At 42.5% G+C, this 22,858-nt stretch overlaps 1 protein-coding gene across 1 annotated transcript in view; it reads left to right on the top strand.

The window, feature by feature from the left end:
* Positions 1–22,180, top strand: part of LOC124263005 (parathyroid hormone/parathyroid hormone-related peptide receptor-like) — a 196,355-nt gene extending 174,175 nt beyond the window's left edge. Inside the window, exons 13-21 of the mRNA XM_046697620.1 lie at positions 6,451–6,561; positions 9,087–9,211; positions 12,155–12,249; positions 12,916–13,081; positions 14,279–14,415; positions 15,937–16,009; positions 18,032–18,190; positions 19,844–19,885; positions 20,639–22,180. Coding sequence (XP_046553576.1) covers positions 6,451–6,561; positions 9,087–9,211; positions 12,155–12,249; positions 12,916–13,081; positions 14,279–14,415; positions 15,937–16,009; positions 18,032–18,190; positions 19,844–19,885; positions 20,639–20,956 — 1,226 coding nt within the window. The 3' untranslated portion in view covers positions 20,957–22,180. The remainder of the gene's footprint in view (positions 1–6,450; positions 6,562–9,086; positions 9,212–12,154; positions 12,250–12,915; positions 13,082–14,278; positions 14,416–15,936; positions 16,010–18,031; positions 18,191–19,843; positions 19,886–20,638) is intronic.
* The last annotated feature ends 678 nt before the right edge of the window (positions 22,181–22,858 follow it).

Below are 22,858 nucleotides of genomic sequence, written 5' to 3'. Positions count from 1 at the left end.
TGTTGACCATGACCTGTGAACCCGTCTTGACCAAAGAGTTTTCTGTCTCACTATTTCGAAAAAAAACCGCCATGAGCTAAATATAAATTCAGCGCATAAAAAACGGAAACAGAGTTTCTATATTCTGTAAACTCCCATTAATCATAAAGTCCAAAGTTCTACGGAAATACGTAAAACTGATGACCACAAAGGTGTTCTAGAAATATGCCAGGTGATCAGGTTAGGAGGCCATCTGGTCATGAAGATGACAAATGGGGTCAACTAATGAACAAGCCAGCGTTTTCTGGGAAAAAAACATGATTTATAAGTCACTTGGGGCTGCGAACAGCTGGTAATGAACTGGCAGCTGTGTGATGTAGTACGTCCGTCCCTTGACCCTTGTTATGTTGTAGTACCATGGGGTCACCCTGACACTTCATCGTGCCCCGTCCTTCATCACCGTCAGTGGCACCTCTTATAACACAACTCTGGTGATTAACTACGAACCTGCTGAAGTGTTTAGTGAAGTTAAATCTGTTATGAACATATGTCACAGTTTTATCAACAAATCGTAAATTTCTCCTCGTTTTGGAGACAAATAAAATTATCTTTTCCTGGATATTGGGATATCACGGTGGCAATTTTCTTTTTAACGAGTAGGGAGTGAGTGAGTTTAGGTTTACGCTGCTATTAGCAATATTCCAGCAATATCACGACGGGGGACACCAGAAATGGTCGTAGTGGTTAGAGCGTCCGCCCGGAGAGCGGAAGGGCGCGGGTTCGATCCCCGACCTCGTCATACCAAAAGACGTTTAAATATGGTACTTGTTGGTCCCTGCCTGGCCCTGGCAAAGATGGATACAACAAGGGCTGGTCGGCTTGGAGTCAGTATAATGTGTCTGAGTGGGATATTCATGCTTCACTGCGGCATGGTATCTCAGTGAGCTAGCACTATAAAACCAGCTTACGTCTGGGCTTGTACAAGCAGCCGCACATACACATACACACGCATGCATGTCGTATTGAGCGGAATATTCTTAACTACGACGTTAAACCCCATTTCACCTCACCTCTACATATACTACCGCAAAAGCATGTATAACGAATGTGCATTATGATCTAAGGGCTGTGGCGACTTTCAGTCACATATCCTATCCTGTTCTGAAAACATGATACATTATAGTCCGTTTGGCTCAAAATCGGACCGATGAATTACAATCTAACTCTAAAAGAACAACTAAACATATAATACTCAGTCAAACACTAATCATAATCAAAACATCAGACCAACTCTGTGCCTTTTTTGCAGAATTTATGTCCTAAAAATAAAAAAAGTTGTTTAACAAACTATCATTAAAATTTTGACACAGTTCACTATTTGTTACGAGGGAGGGGTGCAAAGAGAGGAACAGCCAGGTGTGCGAGAAAGGATGGAGACAGCACAGGTAAATGATTCAAGGGAGGAACAGTACTATATGTTTAGTAGTTTTCGAGTTAGACTGCAATTCATCGGTCCGATTTTGATCCAAACGGACTACATTATGAACAGGCTCTGCATCAGAGGGATGGGGATGTAATCGGATGAACTGTTTAATTGGCATTTTTTAGAAGTTGGTATGTGACGTCAGATCCAAGAACAAAAAAGTTGTCATCCAAAAAACCTTAACTAAGTGGTATCGGATGGATTAGAATAGATCCCTACAAAGTAAGTCGTGAAAGATTGATATTTGTCATTTTGCTGTTAGAAGTTGGTATGTGATAGTGAGTACAAGAATGAAGTTGACATCCCAAAAATGTTACCTTCACTGGTATGGGGTGGATTAAAATAGATCCCCACGTAAGTCATGAAATATTGATATTTGTCTTTGTCGGTTCAGAAGTTAGAGTTTAAAAGGATGTCAGATCAAAGTGTGTGCATACTTCTCTGTGCGGTTGATTTCGTTTCAAGTATGCGTAAAACCTCAAACATGACCTTGAAGATTGCATGTCCAGATGTAGGAATTGAAGCGGATCTTGCCCGTCTGGTACTTAGGGTTTAGATATAACGTGCTAATATCTAGTGATCTTGATTCGACTGAAGATTAAAGGAGGTGCACTTTATCTCTAAATATGAATCAAGATTAACAGACTGGATCACGCACTGTTGGTTGTTGCCTAAGGGCAGGCAGGACGGGCCTGTTACCTAATCTAACCTCGTGGATGAGTGATTGAGTGAATATTGTTTTACGCAGCAATTAGTAATATTCCAGCAATATCACGGCGGGGGACACGGACTTCACACATTGTACCTTTGTGGGGAATCGAACCCGGGTCTTCGGCGTTACGAGCGAACGCTTTATAGGTCACATGCAACGTAAACCACAACTTTGCAGATTCTGATACCTTTCGGTATGGACTTACAGATACAAATCATCAAAGATGCAAATTCCACTTATAAAGTTGAAAAATAGCGCGATGAAAAACACCCGCGAAATCGGAGTTCAAACGATTCACTAACTTCACCCCAGCGCTTGGGGTGAAGAGTGGTTTCAACAGCTGGGCTGCGCTGGGCTGGGCTGCACTCATAGCGCATGCGCAGTGAAATAGGTTCGCGCAGCTTGGAAGCGGGATGTCCGGATTTAATATAAGGTCGTGAGCAGGAGTAGTCTAATCAAAACAAATAATAAATAATCTACTCATTACATAAAAGAACCTTGTTAGGATCTAGATCTACTCAGCTATGTGTCAACCAGTGAGGTGTTCGACATTTCAAGACGGAAAACCTTCGCTGGCGGTGAATACTCGGTGAAGGCTTTGATGTGAGCTATTATTCTAATGTTTTGTTGAAATTTCACAGGCGCGAGCTTTTTATATGTTATGACAGTAGATTACCGATTTAACTGTTTATATAATTTCATTTGTCTTTTTCACCACACGGTCTTCTTACCGAGTCACCTTCTCAGTTCGATGTCATTGTTTAGCGTTGACAGAATTTCTAACTGTGATATAGATATGTCGTTGTCACAGACAAAACTCAATGTCTGTTTTATTGACACCTATGTGTCTGCCTGCCTGTCTGCTAATGACAATATCAGGCTCTCAGTCTATACACCATAAATAAAACGCATTGATTTATGGCCCGAGTTCGGTCTCTGTCACATTATGTAATTACACAGACAGGCAGGTGTGATACTTGTACACATGACATGTTATGATGTCTGTTGATTGCAAAATGTTATACACAAAAAATGAGCATGTATTTACAAAACCCAACATCTCTATATACACACACACAATCAGCCGTGAGGGCATCGGCAAATGAACCAGCCAATGAAACCCTCTTTACACTTGAGTGCACACCACCCGCTCTGACTGGGTTCGGTATCCCGGGTGCTTCGTTTCGAGGGAAGAAAACCCAAGTACAAAATATTGCACTTTTGATTTGCGATTGTACGCTTTAAATTTGTTTATATGTTTATATGTTTTTTCATGACATTATATGTCATGAATAAGTGATAATTGTGCTTTAATTATGTTTCATGTTTTGGTTGCATGTGACCTTTAACCACTAGGCTACCCCACCGCCCCTTTAACCTCGTGGTTATTCCACTGTGTGTGTCGCCTGATTACTAATGAATGAGTACGTTTAGTTTTACTCCGTTTTTAGTAATATTCCATTAATATCACGGCGGGGGACACCAGACATGGGCTTCGCACATTGTACCATGTGGGGAATTGAACCCGGATCTTCGACGTGACTAGCGAACGTTTTAACCACTAGCCTACCTCACCGCCCCGATTATACTGAAAACAATATTACCTGGTCAGACAAAACACGTAAATTGAAAGTTCTTTTCATTTTAATGCTTCATTGCCTGTTGAGCTGTCAATACGTTATCAACTTTCTGGTGCCTCTGGAAAAAAAAACAAATAAAAATCTTTTGCTAGCAATAACAACTAAAGTCAGTAAGTCACTAACCGATTGGTTGTAATACGTGTTATATTTGGGATTACACTTTATCAGTAAAGTGCAGATTCTAGTACTCTTGTTGGATGGAGTTCCAACCGAGATTCGAACCCACACACTCAGAGTCAGGCACCTAATCGTCCCCAACATGAAGACAAATATGTCCCTTGTAAAAGATCTAATTAATTATATTTTATTTGACGTGAATGAGGGAGTATGGTTTAATGCTGCTTTTAGCAATATTCCAGCAATAACACGATCTGGGATGCCTGAAATAGGCTTGATACATTGTACCCATCCGAAGAATCGAACCCGGGCCTTCGTAGTGACGAAGGGATAATTCAACCACTGGGCTACCGCCCCGATTTCATTAGAAAACATAGAGAGATCATATGTATGTAGATGAACTATTCATCAACATTTCATCTTGAAGTTTGGCGAAGTCTTAACAGTTAAACCCGTGAAGATCCGGGTTAGAATTGATCTTCAGTTCCATGCGTGTCGTAAGAGGCGACTAACGGGATCTGGTGGTCAGGCTCGCTGACTTGGTTGACACAGTCATGTCATCGTATTCCAATTGCGTATATGCTGTTGATCACTGAATTGTCTGGTCCAGACTCCATTATTTACAGATCGACGCCATATGGCTGGCCATGGAACATTGCTGAGTGCGGCGTAAAACTAAACTCACTCACGCACTTAACAGTTAATGGCTTTAGGATTCTTCTGAGAACACGAAAGGATGATTAAAATTGCCCATCGTAGTCACAAAGATGAAGAACAAATTGCTAATTTAGCAACGGATATAACCGGTTCACGCAGGTCTTTATGTATAAAATTACCGTGATGTTATTATTCCAGCTTCTTGCATAAATATCGTTGTAAACAAGCTTCAAGTGTGATTGACAGAGGGTCGCTTGGTGTCAGTAACCAGAACCCTTACTGTGGTGGTATTTTCAGACGTTTCCAATCGGCACGAGTTACCGTCGATGGGTTAGACACCAGTGTCACATGCAAGGAGTAGTTAGTTATGTCTTCCCGTCACAATTTATTAAGATAAATGGGTTTCCTGTCTTCAATAGACCACGAGAGTCATACGAATTCATGTAACGGAGCGGAACCCGACTCGGCGTCTCTATCGATTACCCTCTTGGCATAAACTTATTCCGGTGTTGGCCAAGCTATGTTCTTTGAATCTCTAATACTGACTCAGGCCAGACTTATCCTCTTATGGTTTACGGACGTATGACCTAAATGTTCTGGAGGTCGAAAAACTAATACATTTTAGAATATAATAGTATATATTTTCTCTCGTGATTTGTCATAACTTTTGAATTTTGGAATACACTTTTTTAAGTTAATATATTTTAGTGCTGAATAAAAGCGACAACAAATGAAGCGTTTTGAACATTTTACGCATACTGATCGGCTGAATAATAAAATTAGAATTTTGGGGGGGATTTATTTTTATGTTTTTATTTTGTTTGTTTTGGGGGTGGGGGTCACTTCTCAATATTGTTGGGTCTGATGGATTCATAAACCAAGTTTGGAAGTAGAAGTCGTCAATTCAGCTGTTCGAAAACGCGGAGACATCCACCATGCAACTCTAAGACAATGGTTCAAGTAAAACAGAGAGTTCATTGTGCCGAGACACACGTGAGACACCCTGACGTGTGTGGCAAGTCTACTTCTGTGAAGAAAGTCTCAGGGCTCCTTTTCATTATATTTTTTTTTTTACTATGAACTTTTTTCAGTATATGTTCGAGACTAGTTACTAGTGTTACGATCTCGAGATACAGCTGATCACTGAAACGACACAGGAGTGGACAGACACTCGACATCCGTTCGAATTAACCACCTTAGAGATAAAAGGGGACCATTACATCAAAACGAGAATTTTCAGATTAGAGCGGATGTAGAAATGTGTATGCAAAACTGAAAACACACAGTAGTCGACGTCTTCTAGTCACAAGGGTTAGAAAAGTTTGCTCTAATGCGTTCAGTACACTCTGAAAGTCCGGATCAGTCCGAGTTGTGGGACCAAGGCATGACGGATAGATCGAAGAAAGACTTTTCCGTGGGAGGGTGACATACCATTATTGGCATGAGTATACTTGCATTATGCTGTGATTGCTGTTAGAGTCGACTTTTTGTGTGCGTGTGTGTGTGTGTGCGTGCGTGTCAGTGAGCGGGTGTCCCCGGTGTGGGTGTGCGTGCATGCGTGTGGGAGTGATTGACGAGTATCCGTCTCTTACGTTAGAGTTTACTACTTGACGTGCGTACGTGTGTGTGCGTGAGTGCGCGTGTGATTGACAAGACTGGCACGAGGAGATGGAGCGTTGCTCATTATATCACTCTCTGGGTGGTATGTGTCATGTGTACAGCCCACATTAATGCAGCTGTTATGATGCTGATAGTGGCGTAAAACACAACTCACTCAACACTCACTAAATCACCATGACGTACAACGTAAAACCGCCATTATAAATCTGTACTGATGAGGTAATTATTTCTGCTACCTTCAGGTATCTACTGCAACAGAACATGGGACAACATCACATGCTGGGACGACAGCCCCGCCGGCGAAATCGTTCAACAACCCTGTCCGGCGTACATCAACGGCTTCGATCAAGGAGGTAAGATTGTTAACAGTATAGCAAAGGAAAACAGTCATCAGTCGGATTAGATAAGTATGCACTTGAAAACAGGATTTGACTAAAACACAAACATTATGAAAATGCTAACTAAACGCTGTTTATCCACGTTAAATATAATATGTGCCTTCCAACAACTGGCATGTGTCATATCCACAAGAAACGCATCAAAAGGTATGTGCATTTCTTTTGTTTAGCCTACTGTTTATGTTTTGAAACAACAACAAAACCGCCTAAAATACCGATTTGTTTTTCATTCATTGTCACATTCATGCAAATGCACGTGACAGTTGGGGATCAGATAGTGTCAATGATAAAAGGTGATCGCTGTCTGAGATTATTCACTGTATTTGGAATATTGCCGACGAACGCAAAATGCCACGTCTAAGTGAAGCCAACCGTCATATCGCCATTGGTTTGCTTGAAGCTGGCACAGTCTCAACGAGCTTGCCCGACGCATGAATGTTCACTAAAGCACCATTTCACGGCTCTGGGAGAGATATCGCCGGCAGAATGCGGTAGCAGATGCCCCTCGTAGTGGCGACCTCGAGCGACCACTGCGGCGCAGGATCGCTTCATCCGGGTACATCACCTGCGTCATCGAACAGCTACGGCGACCAGTACCGCTCGACAAATACCCGGATTATTATTGAGGATTATTCCGTCAGGAACAGGTTGAGAGAGGCTGGTTTAAGTGCCAGAAGACCTTATTTTGGCCCTGTGCTTCGACAACAACATCGTCGACATCGAGTTCAATGGTGCACCAACGTTCAGGCCTGGAACCTACCGAATTGGCGTAGAATCTGGTTCAGTGATGAATCACGATTTCTATTGGAACGACGCGATGGAAGAATGCTGGTGTACAGACATCGACGTGAACGTTTCGCCGACGCTTGCGTTCCCCAGGTGGACAGATTCGGCCGGGGAAGTGTTATGATGTGGGTGACGATCACCTGCCGTAGGAGAAGTGATTTGCAAGGGCAACCTGACAGCTCAACGGTACTGTGACGAAATCCTACGCCCACACTCCTTCCAATCATTGATCGCCAGAGGGAGTTGTTTCAACAGGACAATGCCAGGCCCCACACAGCACGTCACACTGAGACTTCCTCCAGAACCACAACATCAATGTGCTCCCCTGGCCCTCAAGATCACCGGACTGAAACCCGATCGAACATCTGTAGGGTTCCCTGACAGACGGCCGCCATATACCCCGTAACAGTCCCAGACTTCAGCAACTCGCACAGTACAGGCAGAGTGGGCTGCGATTGGGCAACACGAGATTCTGAGACTTATTCGTTCGATGCCGAGGCGATGCCGTGCAGTTCTGGATGCCCACGGTGGTCACACGAGGTATTGACTTCAGCGCCACCACACGTCTCCATGTGACACTCAAACTGACTTTCCTCGAGTTGGTGCCAAAGACGGATAAGTCTGCATTCCCAGTGTGCAATACAGTTGAAATTCCTATATGCGTTTCTTTTTTGGGAGAGTATACAATGCAGAGTTTAAGACAACATGATCTTGAGAGCACTTGCAATAGTGAACTGTCACAGTTGAAAATGTTTCGTACTGTTTACATACTATTTTCATTATAACTCCGGTTACCCGAGTAGGTCCAGCTTAGAATATTGGCCTTCAGTAACCCATGCTTGTCGTAAGAGGCGACTAACGGGATCGGGTGGTCAGGTTCGCTGACTTGGTTGACACATGTCATCGGTTCCCAGTTGCGCAGATCGATGCTCGTGCTGTTGATCACTGGATTGTGCAGACTCGATTATTTACAGAACGCCGTCATATGTCTATAATACGGCGTTAAACAGAACTTCATGTTTACATACCGAGTACATCAACGGTGCCGTGTTTTTCATAACCCTTAAGGAGCTTACCAACATTTGGAGTAGGAAAGGTTCCCTCGCGATTTCTTTCTTTTCACATAAACAGTCTGATAATTACACTGGAGACTCCTACAGTTTAACTATGTATTGGTAATAGGCTAGGAGGTGACAGTGATAGATGAGCCCGGGACGAGGTGAGCACTTCTCGGAGAAGAAACTTGTCTGCTGAAGGTTTTACAGAACTCCGGGATCTGCATGTATTCAGTGAAAGACAATCTATGTTATTACGAAAGAATACACGTGATGGATTCAGGGCTAATTTATGAGCAGCAAACACAAATCAAGATAGATAATTTTGAAAGGTGGTGAAATTGGATTTTCAAGTCATGGTCAAGATTATTGTACTTTAATGATGTGTGTGACTACATGAGTGTTAGAATTGGTTTTCAGCAACCCATGCTTGCCGCGACTAATGGGATCGGGTGGTTGGGCTCGCTGACTTGGTTTGACACACGTCATCGTATCCCAGTTGTGTAGCTCGATGCTCATGTTGTTGATCACTGGATTGTCTTGTCCAGACTCGATTATGTACAGACACAAACAAACAAACATAATTTCATGGTTCAAAATGCTATAAAATTAATGTTTTAAAACTACTTATGCTTTCAGAGTTTGCCACGAAGGAGTGTCTGCCTGACGGAACTTGGTTTGGTTTCAACGGCAGCGGCAGGCCATGGACGAACTACAGTACCTGCAGCAAGGGGACACTGCAACCACTGCATCACCTCATCACGGTATAGTACAGACATATTGAGTTAGCCCACAAGGTTAACCGGACATACAAAGAAACACCTGCAGGTGTCCTCAGAATTCAAGTATTCAACATGGTTCAATATGTTTGCAGGCCGAAATCGCAATTCTATCACCTTTGCGTTTTTAACACTTTCAGTAAACACTATGAGTATTCTTTGTAATCACAAAACTCTTCCGAGCAAGAACCTTAATCCCATGAAAAAATCGTTCCTTTTCTATTGTTTTGTGGTTGTTTGTTTTGTTTTGTTTTGTTTTTTTGGGGGGGTAATATTAAATTGAATATCATATAGGGACAGGTCATATAATGTAGGGGTTGGTGGAGATGCAAGCCAAAATGTTACACACAATATGAAGTTGGTTGGTTGGTTTATCAACGCCGCGCTCAGCAGTATTCCAGCTATATGGAGGCACAATATGACGTAGGAGTTGGAGGTGGAGGGGTTGGAGATTGTGTTAAAATATAAATGCAGACCTCATAATAGGGCCAGTCCCACTGTATTATAAAATAAACAACTTAGGATAAGATAGATGAAGTCAGGTCAGGTGAGATGAACTTTTTTCGAACAAAAATGTGCCTGGAAATGGTCACAGGGTGGAAATAACCCATTGCCCGACGTCCGAGTCCAGCGTTTTTCTGTCGGACAAGCAAATTTGTATATCACACTGTACCGGTGTCCAGTTGACTTTCTAATGTTAATTATGCGTTGTTTATTTAAAGAATCAACAAGAAAACGGCCGGTATAGCGGAAAAATCATCAGGGCAAGTGATTTTACATGTGCCACTGTACCGGAGCACACTAGCAATTTTAAAGTTATTTCCACCCCTGGGTCAGACCTTTACGTTACTGACGTTCAGAGAATGGAAGCTCTTGTACGCCAACGCTAACGCCAACATACACATACACACTGACAGTCCGAATTTGCCCAGTTTCATAGACTGGCGGCAGTCCTCGACGTTAAGTCTGTTATCTAAGTACCATGGAAATTGGAAAGAAATTCTCCACCGAAAACTGAAATACTAATCCCGCAGAAAGTACATATGAGAAAAACGGATACTATTTATTGACAGCTCGTGTATTGGAATTAAATATCTGGAGGCATCGTTCACGTGTGGCAGCCCCATATATCATACCGGTCAGTACCTGTGTCAGCTTGGGTTCCTGTTCTTTATTGTACTCTTACGTAGGTTACGGTTTGTTGTTTTGGTGGTGCTGTGGTGGAATTGGGTTTAACTTCGTGTTTGAGAATATTTCGCTCATATGACGACGTGCATGCGTGTGTATGTGTATGTGCGGCTGCTTGTACTAGCCCAGACTTAAGCTGGTTTTATAGTGCTAGCCCACTGAGATACCATGCCGCAGAGAAACATGAAAACCCCACTCAGACACATTATAATTACTCTGAGCCGACCAGTCCTTGTTTTACCCATTAATGCCGAGCGCCAGGCAGGGACCAACAAGTACCATATTTTTGGTATGACGTCTTTGATCGAGATGACGCGGTCTTCCATCGAAGGGCGCGACGCTTCCGTTACTCCACGGAGGCGGTGGGTTTGTTGTTTAAAGGTAAATAACGTCATTAGTTCTTCCGTTGCGACAACAGTTACTCCAGTTGTAAGGCCTGAGGCGGTGGTTGTCATGTGCACTGAGCCCAGAGGCCTGTTTCGCAAAGCTATCGTAGCGCTACGAGTGTCGTAGCGTCTATGTTACTGTGAGGGTGAGTGAGTGAGTGAGTTTAGTTTTACGCCGCTTTTAGCAATATCCCAGTCATATGACGGCGGCTGACACCAGAAACAGGCTTCACACACTGTACCCATAAGGGGAATCGAACCGGGGTATTTGGCGTGATGAGCGACCGCTTTAACCATTAGGCTACCCCACAGTATAGTAGGTACGACAGTCGTAGCGCTACGATAGCTTTGTGAAACAGTACCCAAGTCACAAATCAGTTGGTCATGGAGAGTCCATGGATGGGTGACCGTGTTTGGCAGCTTGGTTCCTGAGACTTTCTGGAACGTCTGCCCTGCCCCACAACGAAGCACACGTGACTCATATAGTCTCACCCTAGGCTAGTGTTTGTTGAAAAAGTGCCTCTGTTCACCCAGCAAAATAATGGGTACCCGGTGGGATAAGTAATGTGACTATTAACCTTTTAGCACCTCACAGGCAGCTTGGGTTATCCGGGGTAATAATGTCCATCATGATGTTTGCGCTTAGGGCATGCCCGAGCGGCGTGGAGTTCAGCGCTGCATAAATTGTCTTAATATCCTAAAACATATTTACAGTATTTTATTACCCGTCCTTAAAACTGTTTCTGGCTCTGAATTTTTATGCAAAAAGTCAATGCCAGGGAATAACCAGTCTCAATATTATTTTTTACCGAAGGAGAAGCTGGGAAATTATTGTTTGAAGGCTTCAGGGGCGACTAACGGGATCGATTGGTCACACTCGACGACTTGATGAAAGTCATCGCATCCTGGTTACGATGCTCATGATGTCAATCACTGTCAAATTGGAATATTTACAAACTTCCGTCACATATCTCGAATTATGTTGAGTGCAATGTTAAAAAAATGAAGGTTCACAGATGTCAGTGTTGCTTAAAATTCTTGAACAACGTCTGAAATAGGAATTTAGAGCAACTTCTTCACCATTTCCTTTGGCAGAAGCTAATGGTGGAACGAGATATGACGTGGAAGAGAGTTCATTCGGGTAGTGTTATTTTAAACCAGATATATGCTTTACCCATTGTATTTACAATAAAATGTGGGGCATGCGTGTTTTTTATAGGAGATACCAATCACGTTCTCTTTCATATACGTCATCAGTAATGCTGTTTGAATGACGAGTCATCTCCACCAGAGCGATATGGTTATTTGTGAGAATTTGCTCAGCATTATCACACGACGTATCTCACCATTCCAGGAACACATGCCGCGCGTCAAACTCATGTACACGATTGGCTACTCCGTGTCCTTGACCTTCCTGATTCTGGCCGTCGCCATTATGGTGTATTTCAAGTAAGTATTTTCGTAACGTCCATTAAATCAAACTTTGCAGAATCATGTTCTTTATGATAGAATTTTAAAGTATGAAAAAGTTGAATGGTACTGAATCGAAAAAACAACGATTGACTTTATGACCGGTCACGTGGTAATGTACCGTGCTTTTTTAATTAAAACAATAAAGAATGAGAATACACGTATATTTTCCCAACAATGTATATTAAATGTATTAAAAGGCAAGGTTATGAAAATAAGTAAAAGTAACTGGTCGTTTTGAAAGTAATTTAACTTTAAATATAAAAATTCATACCCACAATTCCCATGGCATCACTTCCTGTTGCCATCGTGTTTAATTTTGAAAATGATGATCTGGTATACATATTTTTTTCTCGACAAAGATGCAAAATCGAGACCAAATTATTATTAAGCCTAAAATAAAAAACGTGGCCTTTCTCTATGTATAACGTTTTGGTGCCAGCATCTCTGGTTTGGCAGGGCATCTTCATGAATGGAAGACGATTCTGACAGTACATTTTCTATTTACACTCCGCCACAGGCATGTTATATCCAGCAAGGATTTGTGTAGGCGGCGTCAGCAGGAATGGCTATTGTAGAAAGAGTAGATTACGTTTCCTGATCAGAGTTTAGTCGATGGGTTTTCTTACTGAACCGTTTTTTCAGACGTCTTCATTGCCCGAGGAACATGATCCATCTCAACCTATTTCTGGCCGTACTGGTGCGAGCTGGTATATCTCTCATGAGAAGCGTGCTGCTTGTGAATGACGTCGGTTTCCCCGGCGACGTCGCCGTCATGCCGTCTGGACAAATCATCTTCCTGGATGGACCGGTAGGGGTTTTAGTAGTGCATGCCTTCAGGATTGAGGGCGGTGTTTAAAGCGTTCACTCGTCCCACAGAAGACACGGGTTCGATTCCCCACATGGGTACTATGTGTGAAGCCAATTTATGGTTTCCCCCGCCGTGTTATTGCTGGAATATTGTTAAAAGCGGCGTAGAACTAAACTCACTCAGTCCTCCAGGGGCAATTCATGGCAAATACTATGTAGTGGCTATTTAAAAAAAAAAAAAAGGTTAATTGAAATCTGAAATGTGTGTCCAGTGTTGTTTTTGGACTTTTAGAGAATGACGTAATAGGATTTATTTAAACAATATGACACAAAACGGCTAACGAAGTGTCAATGATGTGTTGGTTGTGGATTGGTTGGTTGACGTGGAAGAGGGTGACTGAGTTTGTAATGGCTTCAACTGATAACACGTGAAGACCTGGGTTAGAACTGGTCTTCAGTAACCCATGCTTGTGGTAAGAGGCGACTAACGGGATTTAACAAACACCTACTGCTGTCCTAGAGCTACGATCGCTTTGTGGATCCTGGCCCAGGTCACTCTGACATACGACATTCGTATTGTGAAAGCCCCGTCTGTAATCTTCAGGGGAACCCGTGAAGATCCGGATTGGAATTGATCTTCAGCAACCTGTGCTTGTCGTAAGAGGCAACTAGCGGGATCGGGTGGTCAGGCTCGCTGACTTGGTTGACATATGTCATCGTATACCACCTGCGTAGATCGATGCTCATGCTGTTGATCACTAGATTGTCTGGTCTAGACTCCATGATTTGCGTTGGGCGTTAAACCCAATTCACTCAATCTCTCTAAATCAATCACTCAATATAACGATGTCATTTACTCTTTTGTTACAACATCACCTATTACCATGGATTATATTAATCATACGCCAGTATATTTTCTCGTGCTAGCTATACACGTTCTCTTGTAGGGATTGACGGCAGCCTTGTCTTTAAAGATCTAGCTCGTCATGTAATACAAATGTTTGGATAAAAAAAGAACGAAAAATATATCAAGCCTTTTAGTGTCGCTTCAAGATGCGAAAATTTTAAAATCATCCTTAACCGACGTCGAACATGTGAACTGGTGGCCATGACGTCTTGGTTCCTATAAAACAAAATGGTTGTTATATTCAGTGCCTAAACTGATATGTTGTTTATCATTGTCATTCCTTGTTTACAGCACTGGGAGTGCCGCTTGTTCTTCACTCTGTTTAACTACGCCATCATGACGAACCTGTTCTGGATTTTCAACGAAGGTCTATATCTCCAGCTGATTCTTTCAATATCCGTGTTCGCGGAGAAGACCAAGCTTCGGTGGTTCGTGCTGCTTGGCTGGGGTTAGTATGTGTTTTCAGTGGGACATTATAAAGTTAATGGGGCATTGGTGGCCCAGTTCTCTCAGGCGAAGCGGTTCGCTGTCAGGAGTTGCGTCCCTTTGACGCACGAACCACCTTCGTTGATTTGCCAAGGCCTAAGACAATAATTTTAGGGAGAACTCCAGTGCTAAATGATTTGACATGGTTTTGGAATACCTTAAGCTGAAATAAGGCTTGTTCTGGGTTATTTGTGGTTTGTTTGTTTGTTTGTTTGTTTTATTTTATTTTTTATTTTATTATTTTTATTATTATTATTTTTTTTTTTGGGGGTGCTATTTTTTTATTGTTTTTGTTGTTGTTTGTGGGGGTTTTGTTTGGTGTTTTTGTTTTGTTTGTTTTGTCTTTTTTAGGGGGTTGTTGGTTTTGTTTGTTTGTTGTTTTGTTGGGTTATTTTTTTTTGTGTTTTTTATGTAGACATGCGTTTTTAAATAAGATAACTGTATTTTAAGGACTAAATGTCCCAGATAACGTTTTTGGCTGTCCGCACCATACCTTTGTCGAAATGGTATGCCTCTGACACCTCTTAACACGTCACAGTTTAATTCTGGAAACCCAAAAGTCCAGAAACTCTCAGCACTGCAACTTTCTGTGTTTGACAGCTGTCATGAATATATGCTAAGGATGGAAAAATGGCCACAGTGCAGAGAGTTTCTGGACTTTGGGGTTTCCAGAATTAAACTGTGACGTGTTTCTTGTTTTCCTCCCACTTTAAAGGGGCGATGGGGTAGCCTTGTGGTTAAAGCGTTGATCATTACGCCGAAAAACCGTGTTCGAGTATCCACACGGTGTCCCCCGCTGTGATACTGCTGGAACATTGCTAAAGTAAAACCATACTCACTCGCTCTTAAAGTTATGGAATAATAATAATAAGCTATGTTTCCGATATATTTCAGGCATGCCGATATTATTCGTCATTCCATGGGCGATGGTTCGATTATATCTCGACAATACGATGTAAGTATAATTTCATGCTGCAGTGTACATTTTCCTATTGCCGTGTTTCTTTATACAGCTTTAATTACCGCTGCTGTCTTTTTTAACAGTTGGGAAAGATTGAAGATTGCAGCATGTGCTATAGGGATCAGATGGTCGGAACCCGTGACGATCCGGGTTAGAATTCATCTTCAGTAACCCATGCTTGTCGAAAGAGGCGACTAACGGGATCGGGTGGACTTGGTTGACACATGTCATCGTTTCCCTGTTGCGTAGATGGATGCTGATGCTGTTGATCACTGCATTGTCTGGTCCAAACTCGATTATTTACAGACCGCCGCCATATATCTGGAATATTGCTGATTGCGCTGTAAAACTAAACTCACTCACTCATTGTGAGTGAGTGACGTCACCTTCTTAACGAAGCTCTTTCAGCGAATGGGAAGAGGGTATGTATCAAAACCGAATCAAGTAAAATATATATGATGATTATCTTTGCGGTCTGTCCAATATATTTTTCTGTTCCCAGGTGCTGGAATGTACACCATGGCCATCCTAAGCTGTACTGGATCATCAAAGGTCCAATGGCAGTGTCGGTTGTAGTAAGTCATTTTGCCTCTTGACATGAATCAGATGTTTTTTAATCACAGGTAGCTTTTTAAAGTGTTTGCTCGTCGCGCCCTTATGGGTAAATTGTCTAAAGCTTATTTCTGTGCCCGTCTTGTGATTTTGCTGGAATATTTAAAAACGGTGTAAAACACCACTCACTCGCTTAAGACGCTCAGTGCTGAATGTGTAAAATGCGCTGATTGATATGTAAATCGTACGTTCATTTCAGAGATTAAAACTGTTCTTCAGCTTCTCCATCCCATTCCCATCCCCTTTGAACAACAGGAATCAATGAGATCCATTTAAATACTGCACACAATAAGTTTGGGATCATGACAAATTTGGGGCATATTTTTTTGTAGCTAGGTCTTAGCATACTATTTGATATACATGTATATACTCATGTCCCCAAATGTTTTTGTATTCAGAATGTAATTACTTTATGAAACATTTTGAATGACCTCTTTAGAGACATGTTCGAAACTATTTTGTCATTTGATGTAACTCCTAACGTTGTTATATTTTTTTCAGATCAACTTTATATTTTTTTATCAACATCGTTCGGTTATTGTTCACGAAACTCTCTGCGTCCAACTGCCACGAGTCTCGAACATTTCGATACAGGTAAATATGTCAATTGTCAGACAAGGAAAACTATAAATGTCGACAACAATAACGGAACTTACGTTAAAGGAATTTCATTTTCAACATTCAACTTAACCACAGGCAATTGTATAATATCATCGATTTTAAAGGGGCGGTGAGGCAGCCTGGTTAAAGCGTTCACTCGTCGCCCCAAAGACCCGGGTTCGATTCCCCATATGGGTACAATGTGTGAAGCCCATTTCTAATGACCCCGCCGTGATATTGCTAGAAAATTGCTAAACGCGGTGTAAAACTAAACTCACTCACTCACTCACTATCCTCAGAAACAAATTCCGTTTGGTGTAAACAGAAACATAGCTCTTGACAACATGTGAAAGGAAGCGTTCAACTGTCAATACACTAATTACTTGTAGTGTATATACTCAGCTCTAAAAGAAACTGAAACTTTCCGAAAGAGAAGATGTACAGATGTGTTATATCTATACTGGTACATGTGCCGCGTTATATCCAGACGAGTACACACCCTGAAAGAATTGGTCTTCTGGGTACCGATCCACAAAGCGTTCGTAGCGCTACGACATTCGTAAGCCTATGATGAACTATTGAGTTACGACAGGTCGTAACGTTACGAACGCTTTGTGGATCGGGCCCCAGCAACGCATGCTTGTCGTAAAATGACAAGACTGTGTCCCGATACACAAAGCGTTCGTAACATTACGACCTGTCGTAACTCTATAGTTCATTATAGGATAACGAATGTCGTAGTGCTACGAACGTTCTGTGGATTGGGATCCTGTTGTCCCTGAGCAACAAGACCTAGATGAAGTCAGTCTTGATGTCCTCAGTTTCAGTTTTCTGATTCTCCGAGCTCACTGAGGCTCTTCTATAGTTTAAAGAGAGATATTTCTGTCCATCAAAATTATATATACTGAGGGAAACAAATGAGGGAACACCACTTCATGGCGGTGTTCCTTATTTATTCTCAGATTTTCTCCCATAGCGCTGTTCATAGCTGGTGATGAAAACTGGAATAAATTAAAGGAACGCTTGAATTTCGTGTGTTCCTTTATTTGTTTGTCTCAGTATATATTCAACGCCTAATATCAGCGATAGTCAGACGTACATGCGTCTTGTCGTAGCCATACACATGTGTTGATCACGAGGTTAAACTCCCACCTCACCCCATATTGTTCCGGGAGGTGGGGTAGCCTAGTGACTAAAGCGTTCGCCCGTCACGCCGGAGACCCGGGTTCGATTCCCCACATGGGTACATGTGTGAAGCCCATGTCTGGTGTCCCCCGCCGTGATACTGCTTGAATATTGCCAAAAGCGTCATAAAATCATACTCACTCACTCACCCCATTTTGTTCCTGTTTTAAGGTGTATATGTTTGATCATGAACTATATAGACAGTACATATTGTGTCTAGACGCCTGGCCAAGTCTATAGTGATCCTGATCCCCCTGTTTGCCGTGTACTACATGGGCTTCATCTGGCTCCCTGAGGACCTCGGCACAACCGGCATCATCGTCAAGCTGTACATTGAGCTCGGCTTCAACTCCTTCCAGGTGGGTTTCAGGGTGGTCTTAAAGACTCTTCCGAGTGGGTTTCAGGGTGGTCTTAAAGACTCTTCCAAGTGGGTTTCAGGGTGGTCTTAAAGACTCTTCCAAGTGGGTTTCAGGGTGGTCTTAAAGACTCTTCCAGGTGGGGTTTCAGGTTGGTCTTAAAGACTCTTCCAAGTGGGTACACTTTACCCAGCTCGATGGTAAATCGACGGATCTTGAAGATTTTTCTAGGTGGATACGCTCTATCAATGTATGGTAAGACGACTGGTCTTGAAGACTTTCTAGGTGGGTGACCTTACCTGTAGCTCGACGTCTGGTAAGTCGACGGGTCTTGAAGACTTTTAGGTGGGTGACCTTACCTGTAGCTCGACGTCTGGTAAGTCGACGGGTCTTGAAGACTTTTAGGTGGGTCGATGGTAAATCGACGGATCTTGAAGACTTTTCTAGGTGGATACGCTGTATGGTAAGACGACTGGTCTTGAAGACTTTCTAGGTGGGTGACTCCTGTAGCTCGACGTCTGGTAAGTCGACGGGTCTTGAAGACTTTTAGGTGGGTGACCTTACCTGTAGCTCGACGTCTGGTAAGTCGACGGGTCTTGAAGACTTTTAGGTGGGTGATCTTACCTGTAGCTCGACGTCTGGTAAGACGACGGGTCTTGAAGACTTTCTAGGTGGGTGATCTTATCTGTAGCTCGATGTATGGTAAGACGGCTGGTCTTGAAGACTTTCTAGGTGGGTGACCTTACCTGTAGGTCGCAGTTTGGTACGTCGACGGGTCTTGAAGACTTTCAAGGTGGATACACTATATCTAGCTCGACGTCTGGCAAGACGACGGGTCTTGAAAACTTTCTAGGTGGATTACCTTACCTGTAGCACGACGTTTGGCTAGTCGACAAGTCTTGAAGACTTTCAGAGTGGATACACGATATCTAGCTCGACGTTTGGTAAGTCGGCAGCTCTTGGGGACTTTGTAGGTGGTTACACTCTATCTATCTCGACGTCTGGTATGTCGGCAGGTCTTGAAGACTTTCTAGGTAGATAGACTGTATCTCTCTCGACGTCTGGTATATAGACGGGTCTTGAGGACTTTTTAGGTGGAAATTCTCTACCTAGTTCGACGTCTTGTAATTCGACAGATTGTTAGCTATTTACATGTTGTGTAATTCACTCTCCGAATGATTTCGTTAACAACCTTTATATACACTGGTAGTGTTTTTCCAACAATTATGTTAATTTTCTTCACGGATTGTTAATAAGCATCATGTATGTCTATTCATGGCACTTACCCTATCGTTAAAAAGCAAGCATACACTTACGTCGAGGTAACAATGCAACTAAGAAGATATCTTAAATCTACCGTGAAACATTTGAAACGGGTTTCACAAAAAAGTAACGTTTTAATAACTTTTGTAAAATGTTTACTAAAATCCAATATTAGGCATATCGTTTATCTGGCAGTTTTGTTTGAGACAATCTTACAAATAAAGTTATCAGGCCGGAAGCGGGATTGAGGGAGCGTCTTTCGCCCTCTCAAAATATTTAATGAGCTTTCAATTTTACAATAGTTTGTTAACTTCAGCATTACAATACAGCGATAATCTAAAAACCTTATTATTTCAGCTGTTGGCATAAACTGCGTTTACCTCTCTTTTGCAGGGTTTCTTCGTCGCCATGTTATTTTGTTTCCTAAACGCCGAGGTGAGTAGAATACAATGTGGTATATTGGTTCCAACATTCAACATCATGGGGACGTGCTTATGGAGAGGATTTTGTTAAGTTTCTACTTTCAAACACATATTTTTCTTTGAAAGGGAAAGTAGGACACAATTATTTAGGACACCTTGGGAACGCCATTCTTTTAGACAAAACTGATTACATTTTTTCATATTTTTAAACAAATCACAGCCGCAGTAAGCGATCGCACTCGCACAGAATATAAAATGATCAGTGCCTATCCAAATTCCAAACAAAACAATCAGCTGATCATATCCTACAGACATTAAGTAGGATTGGTCTAAAATGAAAATATATTTCGTGATAATCTTCTATTCGGTAATAATAATTGAGTTTTCTGCATCACTTTTCTGTAGATCCGTGAAGATTCGGGTTAGAATCGATCTTCAGCAACCCATGCTTGTCATATGAGGCGTCTAACAGGATTGGGTGGTCAGGCTCGCAGACGTGGTGGACACATGTCATCGTATCCCAATTGAGTAGATCGATGTTCATGCTGTTGATCACTAGATTGTCTGGTCCAGACTCGAATATTTACAGACCGCCGCCATATAGCTGGAATGTTGCTGAGTGCGGCGTAAAACTAAACTCACTTGCCCACACACGTCTATGTAAATCGGAATGCATGTTCTGTATTTATCCCTGTTTGAGAAAACAAGATTTCACTCTATTTTCAATGGGCAGTTATCAAATACTTAATATTTTTGTCCGGTTTAGGTTCAAAATGAAATCAAGAAGAAATGGCAGCGACAAGTACTCCGTCGGGCGAGCAGCATCGCCGGCCGCTCGGCGGCGTCCGTCAACCACAAGAGTGCCAGGTTCCACGATCACTCCGTCATAAGGACGACAGCTGATTCCACGGCGGAACACAGCATGATACACGAACAAAATGGACATCTCACCCCGATATCCGAGGAAAAAGTGCCTTTACGAAAATCGGCCGATTGTAACGACAATAAAACCGGAAGTACGCTGCAAAATGGCGATAGTCATGCGCAGTGTGAACCCATGATGGGCGAAGACAGTTTTGTTTGAAAAGCTCTGGAAACAGAAAGATGCTTCTATTTTGTGACACCAGTTAACCAGTTGAGATGAGAACGGTTGAACATGTAGTAAGTATAGTCAACTGAAGATTATGTTTCCTGAAAAAAGTGGCTTTCTGATCAACCGGTTTCGTTGTGAGAATGTGCGTCCCGGTTCCACTTGTACCAAAATCAGCGTTCGTGTATATGACTATGAAACGTTTTAGCCTTGCGTCAGATAGATGGCCAGTGGAATGCCAAAAGATATTATCTCAGTAACGATAATGAGCATATTGTGAACAGGTCTTGAGTAAGACGTCAATCAAAGTATGGTGCTTGTAGTACGTCTCAAGTTGGACAGACACGAGTGTCGTTGAGCGCCGAATGGATGGTTGGTTTGCTTTAAGTTACATAAGACATTTCCCAGTGAGAATGTGGACAAAAGAAGCTCGAAGTTGTTTAGAGGAGTAGTTTGGGTGATAGGGAAGTGCACCGTCGTCAAACTGAAGGTTAGGACACTTCCTTCGTCAAACAAATGGTTGTACGCGTCATTTGTCAAACTGAAGGCTGAGACACTTCTATAGTCAAGCACATGGTTGGTACTCATCCCTTGTCAAACAGAAGTTTGAGACGCTTCTGTAGTCAAACAGAAGATTGGGACGTTTACCTGGAGAAACAGGATGTTGGGACACTTCCTTCGTCAAACAAATGGGAGGCACACGTCCCTTGTCAAAGAGAAGGTTAAGACACTTCTATAGTCAAACAGACGGTTGGGACGCTTCCCTGGACAAACAGGAGGTTGGGACACTTCCTTCATCAAACCAATGACTGATACTCGTTCCTTGTCAAACAGAAGTGTGGGACCCTACCTTCGAAAAACAGAATGTTAGGGACACTTTGGTCCTTCTTTCAACAAATGGGTAGTACACGTCCCTTGTTAAATAATAGGTTGGGACACTTCTATATTGAAACAGGAGGTTGGGACACTTCCTTCGTCAAACAAATGGTTAGTACACGTCCCTTGTCTAACAGGAGGTTGGGACACATTCTTAGTCAAACAAATGGTTGCGACGCGTCCCTGGTCAAACAGAAGGTAAAGGACACTCCTTCGTCAAACGATTGTTTCTGGACGGAAATACGACACTTATGCGGACTAGACATTGTTTTGGTAAGCCAGTTGATTCAAAGGGTGTTTGACGTACCTGTGCTTACAAATATAAACAAATGCCGGTTCTAAGTCATCATCCCTAGTTGTCCAGTGTGTTCTACCTTTAGCTTCTCGTAGTCATTTCCCTGGACCCATTCACAGTCAGACGCGCCTAATGTGGATCGAGTGGACAGGTTCTGTGTATTGGGCGATTATCTACAAGACGTTGTGATACGGTTGCAGATTTACTCATTTACCGCAGTTTCGTTGGCGCAGTGACGTCACTTCCTGTTCATTCTCATAAGTAACATCCTTAGTATTCCTATTTTGTGTGAGGATAATTGAATTAGTCAGCTATTATCAGCATCTGGTGAGGCTGTGGTAGCGGATTGGTCCAGGATATGCATCATTATAGGTGAGGTGGGATTTATCTTCCAGCTCAAGATATACTGAGGAAATAAATACGGGAACACCACTCCAGTGGCAGTGTTCCCTTATTTATTCTCAGATTTCCTCCCACAGCGCTATTCAAAGTTGGGGTAGCCTGATGGTTGAAACGTCCGCTCGTTACGCCAAAGACCCAGGTTCGATTCCCCACATGGGTACAATGTGTGAAGCCCATTTCTGGTGTCCCCCGCCGTGATATTGCTGGAATATTGCTAAACGCGGCGTAAAACAACTCACTCACTCACTCACTCTTTTCAAAGTTGGTGATGAAAACTGGAAAATGTTATAGGAACGCTTGAATTTTCCTGTGTTCCTTTATTT

Source organism: Haliotis rubra, unplaced genomic scaffold (genome assembly GCF_003918875.1).
Source record: "Haliotis rubra isolate DU_JTF1 unplaced genomic scaffold, ASM391887v1 Scf864, whole genome shotgun sequence".
Classification (NCBI taxonomy): Eukaryota; Metazoa; Mollusca; class Gastropoda; order Lepetellida; family Haliotidae; genus Haliotis; species Haliotis rubra.
The sequence above is the reverse complement of the archived record's forward strand: the minus strand, read 5'-3'. Positions and strand labels throughout refer to the sequence as shown.